Source organism: Gossypium arboreum, chromosome 13, assembly GCF_025698485.1.
Source record: "Gossypium arboreum isolate Shixiya-1 chromosome 13, ASM2569848v2, whole genome shotgun sequence".
Lineage (NCBI taxonomy): Eukaryota > Viridiplantae > Streptophyta > Magnoliopsida > Malvales > Malvaceae > Gossypium > Gossypium arboreum.
This window is the reverse complement of record NC_069082.1, coordinates 12,448,599-12,467,479: the sequence shown is the minus strand read 5'-3', so window position 1 is coordinate 12,467,479 and position 18,881 is coordinate 12,448,599. Positions and strand designations below refer to the sequence as shown.

General features: G+C 35.4%; 4 protein-coding genes across 4 annotated transcripts; 2 read left to right on the top strand and 2 right to left on the bottom strand.

The window, feature by feature from the left end:
* Positions 1 to 4,163: 4,163 nt before the first annotated feature.
* On the top strand, positions 4,164 to 7,478 carry LOC108463175 (uncharacterized). The gene is made up of 2 exons (XM_017763119.2): positions 4,164 to 4,931; positions 7,144 to 7,478. The coding sequence occupies exons 1-2, from the start codon at positions 4,662 to 4,664 to the stop codon at positions 7,306 to 7,308; spliced, it is 435 nt and encodes a 144-aa protein (XP_017618608.1). The 5' UTR covers positions 4,164 to 4,661; the 3' UTR covers positions 7,309 to 7,478.
* Positions 7,479 to 8,029: 551 nt separating this feature from the next.
* Positions 8,030 to 10,879, bottom strand: LOC108464618 (lipoyl synthase, mitochondrial). Its single transcript, XM_017764986.2, has 4 exons — positions 10,234 to 10,879; positions 9,930 to 10,141; positions 9,238 to 9,617; positions 8,030 to 8,393 (listed from the first exon to the last, which is right to left on the bottom strand). The coding sequence occupies exons 1-4, from the start codon at positions 10,665 to 10,667 to the stop codon at positions 8,286 to 8,288; spliced, it is 1,134 nt and encodes a 377-aa protein (XP_017620475.1). The 5' UTR covers positions 10,668 to 10,879; the 3' UTR covers positions 8,030 to 8,285.
* Positions 10,880 to 11,844: 965 nt separating this feature from the next.
* LOC108464449 (secretory carrier-associated membrane protein 1-like) lies at positions 11,845 to 16,583 on the top strand. Its single transcript, XM_017764752.2, has 13 exons — positions 11,845 to 12,087; positions 12,678 to 12,740; positions 13,645 to 13,746; positions 13,850 to 13,912; positions 14,348 to 14,381; positions 14,474 to 14,596; positions 14,871 to 14,933; positions 15,029 to 15,122; positions 15,311 to 15,356; positions 15,448 to 15,515; positions 15,888 to 15,936; positions 16,045 to 16,110; positions 16,211 to 16,583. The coding sequence occupies exons 1-13, from the start codon at positions 12,034 to 12,036 to the stop codon at positions 16,295 to 16,297; spliced, it is 912 nt and encodes a 303-aa protein (XP_017620241.1). The 5' UTR covers positions 11,845 to 12,033; the 3' UTR covers positions 16,298 to 16,583.
* Positions 16,584 to 17,716: 1,133 nt separating this feature from the next.
* LOC128286788 (pentatricopeptide repeat-containing protein At1g03540-like) lies at positions 17,717 to 18,738 on the bottom strand. Its single transcript, XM_053024501.1, has 3 exons — positions 18,418 to 18,738; positions 18,012 to 18,335; positions 17,717 to 17,905 (listed from the first exon to the last, which is right to left on the bottom strand). The coding sequence occupies exons 1-3, from the start codon at positions 18,736 to 18,738 to the stop codon at positions 17,717 to 17,719; spliced, it is 834 nt and encodes a 277-aa protein (XP_052880461.1).
* Positions 18,739 to 18,881: the final 143 nt, after the last annotated feature.

The window sequence follows — 18,881 nt, the reverse complement described above, 5'->3', positions numbered from 1 at the left end:
TGTTATTGCAATACAAGGATGGAAAATCCAACTATCACTTGTTGAGTTTGATAATTCATTTGTTGGACAAGAAGCGTTAGTAAAGAATACGGAAGGAGTAAGCATTCTATGCCAACAAGAGCAGTTGGAATTCCAATGAGCAAGGTGGATTGAAAAGGAACGAGGACAATGTGAAGAGTTTTTGGGATAAAAGAAGTTCTCATGTAGGGGGAGTTGCGAAGCCATATGTCAGTAACAGAAAGTTTAGAAAGAGCCGTTACAATTGCAGTAAAAAGCGTCATAAGGCACACTCTTGCTGGTTGAAGAAAAAGCCTATGAAAGGTAATGTTGCTACCGTCAACAGTGAACAAAAATGGGATGTTGAGGCATTATTTGTTGCGAAAAAGAAAATGGTTCTTACAACTGTAATGTCCAATCAAATTGATCATAAGAACCATTAGATTGTTGGTTCGAGCTATTCAAATCACATGATAGGTGATAAGAAGAAATTGAAAAATTTGTATGAGTACAAAGGAAGCCGTGCGTAGTTGACTGTAAACTTGTTTACAAAAGGCTTTTCTAACAACAAACTCAGAAGCTTCTGCCATCAGTTTGGCAAAGTGAAAGTTAGTGTTGAGTGGGAGTCTTGAATATCAATACTAACTTACTGAAAAATATATTTTGTTAATGTTTATTTTGTAAAAATTTTAACTTCGGTGAGTAGTCTTTAGGTATTAATTTTAGTATTAAGTTTTATATTATTAGGGGAATGAATCCCACATTATTTAGGAATAAAAGGCAAAGGGTTATGAGTTTTTATAAAAATCCATATCCCACATAGCTCAAAAACATAAAGGTAGTTAGACTTTGAGTCTATATAAAGACTTATGTTGTAAGTACTATTTGCACCAAACCAAATATTGAATCTTCTATTTGATTTTTTAAATTCTTCTTTTTTTCTTTTTTTTTTTAGTTTTAGGAGGTGTAGCTAAATTTTAGTTTAATGTTGTTGTGGGCCTAAGTATTCTACAATTGGTATCAAAGTAGGGTGGAAAGAGTGAAACTTTTCTTAGTATGCTCTGTGGTTATAGAACATTCAAGTTCATGACACCATTAAACTAAAATTTAGCTACATCTCTTAAAACTCCAAAATAACAAAATAAAGGAAGACTTTAAAGAACCAAGTAGAAGATTCAATATTTGGTTTGGTGCAAATAATACTAACAACCTTTTGATTTTTGTTCCTAAATAATGTGAGATTTATTCCACTACTAACAAAATATTTAAGCTAAACATAGTTCCTAAAAACTAAAGACAAGTTCAACTTTGAATAACGATGAACACTAACAAAACACATTTTCCATCAAGCTGGTGTTGATATTGACCTGCCACAAATTGTAGTGGCAATTTAAGTACTTTTTGACACTTAACAGGCTTGTTTTTAAGTCGTTTAGTGTTTAATTATTGCATTTTAAGTTTTATTAGTTTAGATTTAGTTTAGATTTAAATTATTACAAAATAAACATTTTTACGCAATATTTCGAGTTAGTTAACCTATTGGGTCAATATCGACTTTAAGGTAGTTTTAATGATTTAATTGAGTGTGCATGGCACCTATTTTCAGGTCCAAAAGCATCAGGAAGGACAACCGAGTCGCAACACAAGCTTCTGGTGTCGCAACATAGTTGAACGAGCATAAGAATTTATATTTGAAGTTGTGTATCGCAACACGCACTAGGCTGTGCCGCGACATAGGTCTGATAGAGGGAAAAAATTAAGCAAGGGTAATTTTGTCCGTACAATCAATATTTAGTGCAATTGAGGCTTGTAATTAACCTAATTAGGGCTGCTAACTTTGCCTATAAATATGAGGCTTATGCTCAACTAGAGAGAGCTTTTGCCAAGTCGTTTTAGGGCTTTAGTTTAGTAGTTTAGGATTTTAACTTAGTTTTATTTTATTTTAAAAATAGTTTTATTTTTTGTTATTCAACTTGGATTCGATTTGAGTCCAAGTCTTTGTTATTAAGTATTTTCATAATTTTCTTTTACATTTCTCTTGCAAACGACGATATCTCGACAACTATTAAAAGATTTAACAAATTCGAGCACATCCATTTTATCAAATGGATCAATTTCTATCCTTCTTTTGTTTTAATTTAATTTGTGTGTTTTGCATGATTAATTTAATTCTAATGAAGATGGTAATTGAATCAATGAATGGCTAAGTCCTTTAGGGATATTAACGAGTGGATGTGGGAGTGATTAATGGAAGAATGAGAGTTTCTCATACGATTTAGTTGGTATAAATTTATGTGTGCTTAAATCCTAGGATTGAAACAAGGCCGAAAGATAAGTTTGCTGAGTAAATCGTGATTTATCCCGGTTAGAAAAGTGAGATCGAGAGATAAGTGAGTACTAGTCAATTAATTAATTAGTAAAGGCCGAGAGGTAATACGGGTTAGTTAATAATTCACTAATAAAACCCGAACCACTGAAGCAAGTTAATCTTTTGCTTATTATTAGAGAGTTTTTCGTTTGTCAACTTCATTTTAATAATTTTGTTTTTATTGTATAACCTTAATTTTTACTATTACTTATCATAATATAATTTTTAGTGATTACTGTTTAGACCTGTTACCGTAGAAGATAATTTTAGATTTAATTCAACCTCCATTAGGTACGATCCTCGAAATACTTACTGATGTTTCGTTGCAACACTTCTATATTACAATTTGACCTGTTTGCTTTCAGATACTGCACTTTAATTATATATTTTATTTGTACGATCTTTATTTTAAATGTTTGCACGTTTAGAGGCGGTTAGATATTCAACACTCCCCCTCTAAACCAGCTTACTTCCTTTCCAACATACCTAGTTGGTGACAAAAACTTCAATCTTGTTGCCACTCAAACCTTTCGTGAATAAGTATGCAACTTGCTCTTCCATCTTAACATGTTGCCACTTAATCTCTTCTTGCAGCACTTTCTCATTAATGAAGTGATAATGAACCTCCACATGTTTAGTTCTTGCATGAAAAACTAGGTTCTCTGCCAAACGCATTGCTGACACGTTATCAAAGAACAGATTAGCACACTCTATTGGTTAATGAAAATCCTGTAACACTTGCACTTTCTCGAGCTACCATCGTTACTGCTCGATATTCACTTCTGTTGTTGACAAAAAAAAAAACAATCTACTGCCTTTTATTGCATCAAGAAACTGCTTTCGACCTAAACAAAAACACATACCCAGTCATTGAGCGTTTGGTATCATGATCACCCACATAATCAACATCACAAAGACCAACCAACTTGCAGTCTCCTCCTGTATGAGAACCCCTTTCATCTCATAGACTCTCTGCCTTGTCCTTGTTTCTTTTTTGTCCACAATGCTGCTTGAAATTCCAACTGCTCTTGTTGGCATAAACTGTTTGCTCCTCCCATATTCTTTGCTAACGTTTCTTGATCAGCAAGCAAATTCTCAAACTCTGGGTTTGTTATCCTTGTACTGTAGTAACAAAGCCTCTGAACTCTAGTCTCAAACCATGGATGATTATCCTCTTCACCCTAGTGTCCCCTATCAGAGCTTGTGCATCCAAATCACCAATCTCTCAGCATATCGACTTCACCTTGTGGAAATACTGCGAGATTGCCATGTCACATTGTGCCATCGACAATAATTCGCCCTTAAGGATTTGAAGCTTTGTGTCATTTCTCTTGGAGAACAAACTTGCCAATGTATCCCATGCTTCTTTGACAGTTTTGGCGTCCTAGATGTGCTCTAGCACATCCATTTTTCTTAGCGTACCACTTGCATCCTCGACTTCTAATTGTGTCCCTTCATTACTGTTGACAAAAGCTAAACTTCACACAACAATAAACATTAACAAAACACATTGGGGTTGATATTCAACATTGTATTCCTAAGTTCAAACGCAACAATGCTGCCCAAAAAAGTTAATCCAGAACTAATTTTGTAATTAATGAACCGTAGATGCGTATCTATCTTGCTAAGAATTACCAAATCCGGTCTGAAAATTTTTAATACGAAAATTTCCAATAATTAAGACAAAAATATGTACTAAAACCTTAGATTTAAGTAAAGATTCTAAATTAATGTCAGCCAATAAAAAAAAATCTAAACTCCGGTAATGATAGTGGTACTCGTATAGTGACAACTTTGCGTAGCATCATATTTGGAGTAAATGCTGCATTAATAGTAATAATGATTTTATTTAAAAAAAATTTGAAACAACAGTAACTATATCTATATTTTATATATATACAGGAGAATGCAAAGATTGAATTGTAAGAGCCAAGAGGTGAGTAAGAAGAAGCAATAAAAGGTCTATTTTTCAGACGACCCAAAAAAGCTTTCTCATTTTCAACCGGCGGTAATACCCTGTTCATCCATCCTCTCTTCTTAAAAGGCTTGAAGGGCAAAGAACATTCAAAGTGTTGGTGCATATTATAAACCTTGAGAGGAAGAAGATCCAGTGCCTCAAACTTGAAGTGGTGTTTTTTTTTTTTTTTGTTGAGGCATGTTATAATTAATGGAGGATAGGATACTATCATACTACATGCATACATGGGAATAGGATGGCTCTCTGATCATGTTTACAAGTGTTTTTGCTTGATTCTGCTCCTTATACAACAAGGTTGGTTGGTGTGTTTTTGGGTTAATGGGTGGTGAATATTACTGGGAAACGGTGCCACCTACTGCCACAGTGGATCCATTGAGTTTAGAGAGGGAAGAGCATTGGAGACGTTTCGACAACTCGGTGAATGCGGTGTCGTTTGGGTTTGTAGCTACTGCAATTCTCATATCAATGTTCCTTGTTATGGCTATCTTCGAGAGGTTCATCAGGCCAACTTCCGATACCTCTACAACCCCTAATGACCTTGAGTCTCACAATATTTTCAATGCCAAGCTTAATTACCCTTCTCCCAAAGTAAGCTCTCTCTCTCTCTCTCTGAACTTTCCCCCTTTTTTTTTTGGTTGAATTCAAGTATTCGAAATTTGCCATAGGATTTTCTTGGTATGTGGAAACAAAATGGAATGAGTGATCCAGAATAATAGAAAAGGATTATACATGAAAACTTTAATATTAGAAATGGTTACCTTTCACTCTCTTTCTATCTCTATATAAGTTTCTTGCAATTTGATGTTTTATTTTTGCTGTTTAGCGGAGTTAATGAGTGGGCTTGGCAGCATTATTGTGACTCTTCTTTTGTTGTCTGTAATTATAGCTAATTTGGTGCATCACTTTGATCATTATGCACACTGCATTGTTGCATCAAAACTAATCCATTTCGTTACTACACTTTTAGCATAAAGTTTGTGCTCTTCTTTTTTTATCTTCCTCCCTCGAACACTCGACAAATTTTGAAAAAAAATAAAAATAAAATTGTATTTTGTCTTTTTTTATTAAAAATTAAATAAATTAGTCTCTATATATTAGATCAAAGAGTAAATTGATTCTTTTTGTTAAAATTTTCATTGTTAAAAACTGACGTGACTAACACAATAATTAGGCATTGACATATGGCTTATCATGTGTACTCCGTGATGATGTACAAAGATAAGATTTTAACAATAGAAATAGAAATAAATTTTAATAAAAGGATCGATTTATTTTTTAATCTAATGTATAAGGACTAATTTATTTTTTTTAGTAAAGAAAGCAAAATGTAATCTAAATTATACAACAGTTCCTCAATGATTATTTTCTAAAAAAAAAAAAGAAGAAAGAGTTATCAAGGCTTGAACTTAGTCTTTGATACTATCATACGGTAACCTTCAACTGCGTGTTTATTGGGTTATTTAAGTATTTCAATTTGTGGACAACTTTGTTTTTGGTCTTTGTTGAGGACAAAATCTCTTTTCCTTAGACAAAAAGGTTAGTGGCAAGGACCCATCTTCTACATGTATGCTGACCATCTTGCCAGTTGCCATGCCTCCTTTTTCTCACTCGTGAAACCATGGCCTTTTTGTTTGTCCCCATGGTATTATGCTGTATGGCTCTAATAGCATTTAGGGTTTAGCTTAATTAGTTGATTGAGGATTGTGGGTTAATTTTAGGATAAGGCATGCCGATTAAATACTAATCCCATCATCTCCATGGAAGATGGCAGTGGATGGCTCGGAATTCTCAGTTCACACAGCGGTATGCATTATGTATTATTATAGTAATAATATCTTATAACATAGATACACAACACAGGATAAGCATTATATATCTGTATGCTGTCTATGTGGGTTCACAGGGGTAATGAGAGCATTATGCATCACCAGCATGTGATCTTTGTCTCAAATGTCACACTTAATGACCGGCAGACTTGAAGTGTTGCCTAACTTTTGTTTATTTTTTAATATCTAAATCTTTCCCATCATTTTGACTTTTTGAGGTTCCTTCCAATCAAAAGTCGGCAACCCGGGGGTGGGGGGTCATAATGAAGGAACATCGCCTTAAGATCTTAACAGGGGATAGCAACAAAATCTTTAATGCCATAAATGTCCTTTTGCATTAAGTGCATTGACAAAAGGGTGGAGCGTTCCATGCTGAATTGTTGGTTGGATGCAAGTTTTGGCTAAACCATTGGCCAACACCATCACCTGATGTGTTACTTAGCTGAAGCATAGAATAATAATAACATATGGTGCTGTGGATTCCCCACTTTGTATGATCAAAGCATGGCACGCTTTCATCTTTCCCTTAGTTTAATAATATATCATCTCCGCTTTGCTTGCTAGCTACTTGCCTAGTTGAGTTGTGCCTATTTTTCAATGTCATCCGGTTGTTGGAAACCCCCACCCCTTTATTTGTGGGGAAAAGGTAGAAAATTTTGCAGACAATGGTTTTGTTTTATTAGTGGGGAATGGTGTTGGCTACATATAATTATTCTTAATCTTACCTCAATTATTTTTATATGCTATTTATGCCTGTATCCCAAGAATGAAATAACTCATCCTTTTGTCTCTTCTAAGGCTTTCAACTCTCTTGGTTAATGGACGAACAATATAATAATAAATGTTAAACCACAATTAAGACTTTGTCTGGTTTCATGAATTAATGTACCTTCACTAATTTGGATCCTCTTCCTTCTTTACAATTACTTCGCTGTTTTGTTGCTTAAACATTGAAAATCTGTTTAATTATGCAGATGACAGTTTATGCGAATGAAGTATCAGTTTTAATGCCTGGTGAGGAAACTCCTACTTTCATTGCACATCCTACTCCAGCTCTGGTGCCATGTCCACCAGACCGTGTCTTGAGACCTCTGCATCAAAAGAGCCAAAGCATTGGTGTTCCTTCAAGCTTAAGCTGATGCTGCAACTGAGACAAGAAGCAGGCATGGAATGGAAAAAAAGCACCAGGATATTTTTATATTTGTACATTTGCATTTTAAGAAAACTAACATTTTCATTTGCTGCCTTTTTTTTGGGACAAACGAGATGGAATTCACAAAAGGAAAATTTGCAATATCTTAGGACTTAAGTGTGTGAATCAATCTTTTGAATTAACTTCAAACTTAACGTCCGATCAATGTTCCATCTAGCTTTATTATGGCGACAACGAGTTTAAACTAATCCCAAACAACACAACACTAACTAAAGGGTCTAAATCCATCCATGTATGACCATTCTTTCTTTGTTCTTCGTATATGAGCTGTTAATTGAGCAACCTAAACCCATAGACTGCAAACGAAGGGCCTAAAAATGTGCTGAGGTCCAAAAGGATTTGGGGGCCGCATTGCTATCCCATTTTGATCCTAAACAATTCTCTTTTCATAATTCAATCGTATACCATATGGACAAGTCAAAATATAGGCTCATGATTATATACTGAAGTCTTTTATTAAGCCTAACAGAGTGTAAGCATTTGGTAGCTTATTGGCACAAGCATGAAAAATAAAATATTTCCTATCTAATACAATGTCTGAGGAGTTTGAGCATGATCACAAATTCTAACACCCTCATACATAGGCTAGCAGCCCTATGGAATGGAATGAAAACACTTGTATAGTACTTGAGGGCAAAAATGCATGATTATACAATTAAAACCTAAACCTTGATCATAATATTTCATAAAGCACCAAAAGTGTAGCTTACGTACAATTACAACATCAACAAGTACAATACAAATCTCAATTAGAAATTGGTGCCGATATACTGCAACAATTGGAGTACCGAATCATTGGCTGTCAGCCTCCAAACCAATTTATTAGCCAAACAGTGTAGTATCAGAAGCAAGTTAATGATAGCCAAAGAAAAAGAATAACATAGGGAATGAAGAGAAAAGGAACTATGAAGCAGCAGCAGAACGATCAGATTCTATCATAGATTTGATGTAGAATTCTCCTGCCTTGTAGGATGATCTGACCATGGGACCAGATGCCACATATCGAAATCCCTGCATATTCACACTTTTTTACTAAGTACTATTACAACTTCAATAGCTGATTCAATATTCTGGCAAAAAAGAAACACTATTGCAATAGCAAACTAGTATATTTATTTAAGAAAAGAAACTTAAAGAGTTCTTAAAGAATGATGTGTAAACTAATTAAGACTAAGCATAAAAGCAAAGCAAAACAATTAGCAATATATCCCTATCAGTATTAGGAATTTAGACATACCAGTTAAGATTTCATCTCTTTATTTTTATTATTTCATTATCTTCTATAAAATAAATATTATGGTTGTTCGTAGGCTTGTTCGAATCTCATTTTAAACAACTTATAAACATATCATGTATGCAAATTTATGAATGAAAATAAACAAAACTTTATCCTAAAAATCACTTTTAAGAAAACGTTGAGAAAGCTCTACATCAACCTGGAATGGATACGAGTGCCACTAGTACAATTAGAACTCGTTAACTGTCTGCTCCAATCATGAATGGCAGGTGTTTTAAAAGGGGAAAGCAAAAAGATGAGATGAATATAGTTGGCAAGCTAGCATTGGCAATTATATTGTCATACATTCTAACATTTTCATTTCTCAATTTTAGATCCCTTCCGCAAAAGCACTTAAGAACCATTGGTCAAAGCAACTTAACAAGATCCATTAAAGGAAGATACCCTTTTTCTTTCAACAAGCAATTGTAGTCAACCAAGCCAAAGACAGACTATGAAAATTATCAAAAGAAACCAGAGAAGGTAAATTGGTTAGGCATTCAATCAATATGAGCAGAGACATAGCTGGTAATTTATGAAGAAAACTATAATTTTTAGAATCAAACATCACAGGCATACCATTTCCATGCCAAGGGCTCGATATTTTCCAAAAGCTTCAGGTGTAATATATTCTGATACGGGCATGTGACGCTTTGATGGTCTCATGTACTGACCGAATGTCATTACATCAACACCTGCTGCTCTGACCTTCTCCATTGTTTTCACAACTTGATCAGGCGTTTCTCCACATCCTAACATAATCGAAGTCTTGGTAAGTGTTCCAGCAGGAACATACTCTTTGGCCATCATTAGAACATCCAAAGATTGCTTAAAATTAGCACGGTGATCACGTACAACCCTTTGAAGTTCTTCAACAGTCTCGATATTATGAGCAAAGACGTCCAATCCAGATTTTGCAACTTTCTCTACACAGGCAGCATCTGCCCGGAAATCAGGAACTAAAAGATTGAAAACAGTGCAAGCCAAAATCAGCTAAGATGTACGAACTCAGACTGGATAAGAAATCCTGAAGAGGTAAATAAGCAAGAACAGCCCCTCATTGCAATTTTTTTTTTTTATGTCAAACTACAGAATTTTGTGAAAATAAATCCCTAACAACCATAAATGCCGAAACCTGATTAAGGATTTTACTTCTACAAGGGCATTTACTTATTATCTATATATAGAAAGGAGCTAAGCATCAACCTTCAGTGTCAGAGGACATGCCGATAAGTAAAAATTTTAAGTAAAGTTTAAGGTGTAATTGATACCCAAGGCTTCTATAAGCATATTTGGCTTCAAAGTTTTCAACTTCTCAACGGTTTCCGCAAAATGCCCACTTCCTTGATCAGCCAAATCATCCCGGTCCACGCTCGTAATCACCACGTAATCCAAACCCCACGATGCAATTGCCTCCGCAACATTCCTCGGTTCATCGGGATCCGGTGGAGGCGGCGTTCGCGACGTCTTCACGTTGCAAAACCTGGAAAGATCACAAACAATAAAATTTGATAAGTAAATATATATATTTATAGGCATCACATTTACTTTTTACTTAAAAAAAAGAAGGAATACCTGCAACCGCGAGTACAAGTATCACCCAGGATCATTATGGTGGCAGTTGCGGTCCCAGTCTCGCCACCGGACCAGCACTCGCCAAGATTGGGGCATCGAGCTTCTTCGCAGACAGTGTGGAGTTTTAATTCCCTTAATTTGGCTTTAATCTGAACGTATTTTTCGCCGCCGGGAATGGATTCTCTCATCCATTTGGGCTTAGGGAGCGGTTTTTTCTTGGTGCCGACTTCGACCGAATAGAGGTTATTGGTTTGGAGACCGAAAAAATCGGAGAGGGTGGGAGATTCGGCGGCAAGGCGGGCCCGGAGGCCAGCAAGGGTGGGAGGGAAATCGGGTTTGGTGGGGGTAGGTGAATCGATGGTGGATGAGAAGGGCCTTGCCTTTGCGGCGGATGATATGGCACGAACAACAGAGGTAAAGCGAGATTGCATCATTTCTCCTCTCTATTTCTAGCTTCTCTTTTCAGGTGGTCAAGTGAAAAGAGATGAGGATGGTGTTGAGATGGCTTTGGTGAGGATGGGAGGGGAATGGGTGGCTAGTTCCACCTTCACCTGCGCTGCTGATTTGTCAGTTTTCAGTTATTAGATTTGGGCTTCCTTTTGGACTTCAAATATTTGTTGTTGGGCTTTTAAAAACTGCTCTTTTCCCTTCAGGCTGGGGATATCGTGGGTGCTGGATCTCTCCCTTATTCATTCATTTTCTATAAGCTTCTCATAATAGGATGAATGGATGGTCCACCCATACATCATCAATTTTTTATTCATACTTTCACTTCAATTCAATACATTGTTTAAAAAAAAAATAGTTTCAATCGATTTTTTAATTCAACTTAATTGATTGATAACAAATCACGAATCGATCATCTAACTCTTATTTTAGATTGATATCTCAATTAATTTTCGAATCAACGATTTTAAACAATAGTCAATATTATATTGAATCATAATTTTTTTCTATTTATTAAATTTAAATATCACTATCCAATTTTTGTAAGGGAGGGAGAATCATCATCCAAATTAAATGTCTTTTCCTTCAACAGCATGACTCATCACTAATAATTTAATCCTTAAGGTGTTGGCTGTTGAGTCATAGTTGACTAACGAGATCTAAAATAAAGAAATCAACAAATATACATTTTTAAGATTAATTATTCCCAATTCCAAACACAAAATGATTATAATTAAATCTTTAAAATATCACTATCATATTCATAAGGTCTTTCTATTAGTTCAGTCCTCATCTTGAATGTAAAATATTAACTCAGATATAATGTAACCCGTAATCAAATTTTTAAGCATTAATATGAAAAACTTTGGATTTACATGCATAAAATTTAATAACATTGTCTCTCTTTTCTCTAAATTGTGAATCAATAATGCTTCACGTCTAATACTCAAGGGACTTGATTGATCAATTTTTGAAATTTCGTGACAGATTTCAACACGGAAACATGATAGTTTGAAAACGTATGTGCAATTAATCCATTTTTCTCGATATACAATTAATCCCTTTTTTTAATTGATTAAAAGGAACAATGCTGCTAGCCGCTAAAGAAAGACGCGGAATTGGCCCAAAATTGGACATAATTCAAGCCCATTACGATTCGTATTTAAAACCCCAACCGCGGCTTACTTGATCCCTTTGCTTTGGTCACACTTCTTTCTCCCCTTTATCTTCTCCAAATCCGTCTTTTAGTTTCCTTTAACTATCATTGTCACCAAACCTTTTTTATTCTCAGTGTCTCAAATTCAGATCTATATCGCATTGCCTTAGTCTTGACAGTTTCATTTTTGAGATTCGATGAGTCGCTTCGATGCTAACCCTTTCGCGGAGGAAGAGGTCAATCCTTTTTCGGTAAGTTTTGTATGCAAGTTTTCACGTATTCATATTCCATTTTTCTCTTCATAAATTCCAGTGCCACCGATTGTAGGTTTTCACATTCTTCTGAATTCTTCCGACGAGATTTGATCTGTAGGTTTTGAGGATGACTGATTAGCTAAATTGCTAGATCTGTTTCATTTGCGCTGCTGATTGGAAATTTTTATGTTAAAATTAGTTCACTTTATGTAGGATTTCTTGTTTTCCATAATGTAGTTCTGGCAACTGTCTTCATGTACTTTTTTCTTCATTGCGGGAAATGTAAAGCTACGAAGTGAAAGAAACTGCCTTAGACTCTAATAATGCCAGTATTCTAATAGTAAGCTTTGTTTCTGATACGTAAAACTGATGCTTGTGATGATGTGAATTTATGGTGTATAAGGCTTTTCTTTGTTGAATACGGTTTACTTTTTTTTTTTTTTTGAGTTTGAACGCACTGAACCTCGTAATGGTATCCCTTCAAAATTGGTAGTGATTTAACTTTTGCATGATGATTTTTTTGTTAAAGCACTTAATTATTGTTTTTGCTTGGAATGATCTGTATGTTTCCATTTTATTTATCGCAGGATCCAGCAGTTAGGAAAGGATCGGGGCAATCAAATTATGGTGGAGGTGCCTTTTATACTACTGTAAGTACTATTTTTCCTACAATTGTCTTGCTACCTCTACCTGCATAATGTTTGAATAGTACAATTTCAATCGTGGGAATAGCAAAATCTGGTGACAGGTGTACTAAGCTCTTCTGTATGTGTCTTGTAATGCATAGGTTGGTTGCAATGACTAGTGAAAGTTGATCATCGATTTTCACATGATAATCATGCTTTGACTTTATTCTAACTAATTAATGGTAGTGCACTAAGTTGTAGCTTCGTGGTGGTTTCAATGATGAAATTGGTTATCATTACGGCGAAGAAGCTATCAATGTTTGATATGATTGGAAATGCTTCATTTTTAATGGTCTGTGATTGCTACTGTTAGCATTGATAGCCGTGCCAGAATTTTTTTCTTGGATGAATTTATAACCCTTCCCAGCCACTGCATATGTTGCTGGGTTTAAATTCTTTTATTTCCCTGTTCTTAAACAGCTTGTTTTCTTTAGAATGGAGATCAGATAGATCCAAAATAGGTGCTCCATGAAAGGCCACATTACACAGTCCAAGAATGAAGGCAAAGCTCAAGGAGAGCTGTTATGGAGGGATGAGCATGCCTTCTCCATGTGACAGGAGATCTGGCATGAAAGTCATGTATATCATGATATTTAGGAATATGGCTTGTTGAAACCTGATTGCAGATGCAGTTTTGTGCAACATCGTTTATCCAAAATTTGCATGGGATCTGATTTCCCATTAGCTTATACCTTGTGCTTTGTGAAACTTTTTTGCAAGACTGCTTGTTGACCATGTAATACTTTCTCATGTGACTGGTTTACTTTCGTGTCCTATATATGCTGCTATACGTGTTGTGCTTCTGTATGCATAAATAAATGATCCTATGCAAATGCTTAAAGTCTTGCTTGTAAAATACACAATATAGAACCCCGGTAGTGTTCCTCCTGCAACATCAAGGCTTTCACCCCTTCCTCCTGAGCCATATGACCGTGGTGCAACTGTAGATATTCCTCTTGATTCTGCCAAGGTATCCTAAAAGTTTTCATATATTGGATGGCCGTTTGTCATGTTTTTGGATATTATGTTTAAGCAAAAGACTTCTTTTGATGTTTTTGTCTTATCAAATCTAGGATCTGAAAGCAAGAGAGAAGGAACTTAAAGCAAAAGAGGCTGAACTGAATAAGCGTGAACAGGTAATTTGTTGTTGGCTGTTTACACTCGAGTGAGGCTGGCCCTTGAATAATAAGTCTGGTGCTTCTGATTTATTTTTGCAGTATTCGATATCAATTGTGATAAGTTGTTCCTTTCGCAGTGCAGTTACAAATTATACAGATTTCTGAAGTAATTTAAATATTGCTATCTTGGCACAAAAAAATCAAAACCATAGTTTTTGAATCTGAATTTCCTATTCATATTTCAGTTTAGTTTTTCTGTCTGAATGCTTGTAAAATATCTTTATGTTCTGTAGTCTTTTTATTATGAAAATACTAAAATTATGCAATGACTTGATTCTTATATGTTCGGATGCAATATGTAACTGTGTTGTATGTAAGGTGGTTTTGCTATTCATTTTGCTCTTAGAATAATTTGTCCTTGTAGTAACTGAATGTTAACTTTATATTTTGCAGGAATTGAGAAGAAAAGAGGATGCAATAGCACGAGGTAGGTTCTTTTTTATTTTTTATCTTGATGAGTCCCGGGCTTATGCATTACCAGTTTGATTTTGACATGAGTTCTTGCCTTGTTCTTGGCAGCTGGAATTGTAATAGAGGACAAAAATTGGCCACCGTATTTTCCTATTATCCATCATGATATTGCAAATGAAATACCAGTCCACCTACAAAAGATTCAGTATGTTGCTTTCACAACATTGTTAGGTGAGTTCAAGTTCAGGTTTTTCTGTTTCTTTTGAAAAAACTTTCACCAGTAAAAAATGGAATGCTTGGATGTTGGTTTTGGTTTGGTCTTGTTCTTTTTCCAATTTTTTCTTGCTCTTCTTACATATAAGTCTTCAGTGAGTCTTTCAGTTAAAAATGTGATTTGTATTGGCTTTAATGTTCACTTCTGTTCACATCTTGAAAAACGTCTAAATTGTCAATTTGTTATTATGGCCAATGCTGACTTAAGTCTGTAATTTTGTTTGGATGGAAGGTTTGGTTCTTTGTCTCACTTGGAATGTGGTAGCCGTTACTACAGCCTGGATCAAAGGAGAAGGTGGGTTTTCAAAGTTAGTATTGTGCTTAATCTGTCAAGTGTTTAATTTCTATTTTGACATCTTTGTCATGGTTTAAGTTTATATTTTATTCCAGGTCCAACAATTTGGTTTCTTGCCATTATATATTTCATATCTGGGGTCCCTGGTGGCTACGTAATGTGGTATCGCCCTCTCTATCGTGCTATGAGGTACTACTTTTGGGTTATTCCTTGTTTGGTTTACAAGTAACTAAAAACTGTATCTGTCCAATTATTGCTTAGATTGTAGTACTTTGTGCAATTATTTCTACTGTCTTGATTCCAATGATTATAAATGTAAGCCTTTTGTGTAATCCTTAATCTTATCCTGTGTTGCTATGTTCCTGTTCATTTTACAGGACTGATAGTGCGTTGAAATTTGGATGGTTTTTTTTGTTTTACTTGGTATGCTTCTTGCTTTCCCACTGTAATTGTTCTATATTCATGGAAGACATATTAGAAAGCTTCTCATTTCTGATTCCTCTCTTCCACGCAGTTGCATATTGGCTTTTGCATCTTTGCTTCAGTTGCTCCCCCAATTATTTTCAAGGGCAAATCCCTTGCGTAAGTGTGTTAGAACTTTTTCCTCCCTAAAGGATTTTTTTTGTTACATTTATTTTTGGGTTTAATTCTTTTATAGAGAAGGTAACAATTTTTAGAGAGTGGATATCTTGCCTTTTTAAAACCTAAGATTTCCTTGGTGGGTTTTTGAATATTTCTACCTCAATATTCATACATGGTTTGTGTTCTACGGTTTTATACAATCTGAAGGGGAAGCAAATCTATCCCTGAATTTTCTACCACATTGGAAAATATGTTTTTATCTTTTTCATATATGAACAGTTTTTTTTACCAAAAAAAAAGAGATAGGAACAACTTTAATCTTGTATACTTGTACCTCTATGGTAAGCTATAGCTGATGTGTTAATGGTGCAGAGGTATTTTGCCTGCGATTGATCTCATTGGCCACAATGCTTTGGTGGGGGTAAGTTTTAGGCCATTAGGATGCTTTGCCTGCAATTGTTGTTTCTGGTTTTACTTCAATAAAATCTCTGAGAAGACTTGACATGGTATGCTTCATTTTGACTTGCAGATATTCTACTTCATTGGTTTTGGATTTTTCTGCATTGAATCATTGCTCAGTGTCTGGGTTATTCAGGTCATAAATTCCTCGTCTTTGATTACTTTTTCAGCAAAACTTTCCCCATTTTCGTTTCTTCTAAAGCCTTCAGTTTTCTTTTTCTCTTTCAAATTTGCAGCAAGTTTACATGTATTTCAGAGGTAGCGGTAAAGCTGACGAGATGAAGCGTGAGGCGGCAAGAAGAACCGTGGCTGCAGCACTCTGATAATGATAAGGAGGCCGTAGCAGAAGATGGTATTTGCTTGTATTGGACTTAGACCATGTCGGATAAGATACCATGTACTCAAATTGCATCTTCTTCCCATACCCTTCCTGGCTGGCTTACTTGCCTATTCATTTTATTGATATGTTGTTTAAATATATACACATACTGCTGAACGAAGAATGTTGAGAAATCAGATAAAACTTGGATACAATGACAATCAAAATTTGTGGTTAGTAAGATTTAGCAGTCTTAACTTTTAATAATATTTCTGTGTTGTTCTACTTAATCGAAGGATTCTTTGCTTTAATCTCTGCTTCCTGAGATGATGAACGAAGACGACCTGCAGTAGTCCTGTCTGTTGCTTTGCTTGTGTAGAGGGTTAACATTACATGCTAATTAGTGGTCTTTTTCTTCTGCTACATTTTGTGCTTGATACTTTGTACTAAATCTATATGATTTTAGGGTATGTTAATCAGAAACAGTGGTCTTTTTCTTCTGCTACATTTTGTGCTTGATACTTTGTACTAAATCTATAATGATTTTAGGGTATGTTAATCAGAAACAGTTTCCAGATGGCGTACACTTAACTTTCATTCAATATCTTCATCATGTTACATTTCTGGTGAGATTAAACTATGATAGGAAATGTGTTAAATGCTGGTGGTATGGTATGATGATTACTAACATTATTTATATATTTAATAATATTTAAAGTTATAAAATATTTTTATTTTTATGTTTATTTAAATATTTTAATTAATCCAGTCTATTAATTAATTAACTAATTACATCACTTATAAATTATTTTTTTTACAATTGTTATTCGAACTGAAGCTATTTTTGCTTAAATAAATAACTTAAATAAATAAATAAATTAACTTCGAGAAAAAAATTAAACATAATTTATTTAGAATATAAAGAAAGTAAAAAAAAAAAAAAAAAGTTATAAGAATGGAAATTTTGGACTTTCATTGGAGGGTCAAGTTGTTTAGTGGAGGTTGAAAATGGGGGATGAGTGGAAAATAATCACAGTGGAGTGTACATTCAAAGGATTTGAAACCAAAGTATCATCATTCCTGAGACAAGAAGGCATGTATGTTCCTAGTAGGTGTGGTTGGCTTCAGTCTTCTTAACTTCTCTATCTTTCATTAGCTTGTTAAGTTTAAAAGCATCATCCCATCGGCCTACTGCTTTATATACATTAGCCAACACAACTAAACTCACTTGTTGGTGAGGTGTAAGTTGAACCATTTCTCTTGCAATGCGCTCTGCAGTACTGGAATTTGTACTGGTTGAGCAAGCCGCAAGAATAACAGCCCATAGACATGAATCATCTTTAAAATCTGAATCCTCTATCAAACTTTCAGCTTCTTCCAGCAACCCAGCACAGCCCAACAGATCAGCCATATTCCCCAGTCATTAAGTTAAAATATCGTCTTCATCTACCAACCCAGTATGACTACAAGTGTAAAGAACCCCGGTAAAACTTATACAATCAGGCTCCATGCCCTCCATCTCATTAAATGTGGTTAGAGCTTCTCCACCTCTTCCATTCTGAGCAAACCCATAGATCATTGAGCTCCGTGTTATCAAGTTTCTATCAGACATCTGCATGAAGATGCGATGCGCTACATCAATAGCGCTGGATCTTGCGTAAAGATCCACCAAGGCTGATTCTACAACCACATTTCTCCAACCAATCCTTCTTACATACTGGCAATGAACTTGTTTCCCTTGTGTTAAAGCAGCCGCAATTGCACTTGCACTTGCACGAATTAATTTCATCACGCATTTCCCTAAATTTTCTAATAACAGATTCACATTCTTTATTCTGACAGTAGACACCAAGTAAGGCAGCCCAAGCAAGTGAATCCTTCTTTGACATCCTATCGAAAACATGCTGAGACTCCTCAGCCAACCCACACTTGCCATACATGTCAAGAAGAGACCGTTCTAGAACCGCATCACCAAGTCTACAAGTAATGACCTGCGCATGCACTTGCTTCCCCTGCCTCAAACCACCCCAAACTCCCACAAGCTGTCAAAATTGTCGCAAGTGTAAGTCCATCTAGGATCAACCCATACTTCCTTTTCATTATAAAATAGAAAAAACTCAACACTTCCTTGCACAAACCATTCCTTGTGAGAGCCGAAATCACAGAATCCAAACAAATTGTATCCGGTTCAGGCAATTCATCGAACATCTGGCACACCTCATTCAACTGCCCATTCCTCCCATAGAAATCAATCAACGCGGTCATAATTACATTATCCGAATCAAACTTACGTTTCATAATTCCCATGAAAGCAACATTCCAAGAATCGAACAGGCCTTTATCAGATAGAGTGAACCCACTAGGCTCAATTCCCAACCCCACTAATTCGAGAAACAGTTGAAGCGAACTCTTCGGTTTTCCCGCTCTAATATACTCCGAAACCATCAACTTACACGAATTATCATCTTTTACAAGCAACGTATCGAAAACTCTCCGAGTTTCTCTAAAATCGGTACACAAAGTAGAGAGCAAATAAACTGATACCTACAGAACGATCCATGTGGAGATCAGATTTAATGACGTGGGCG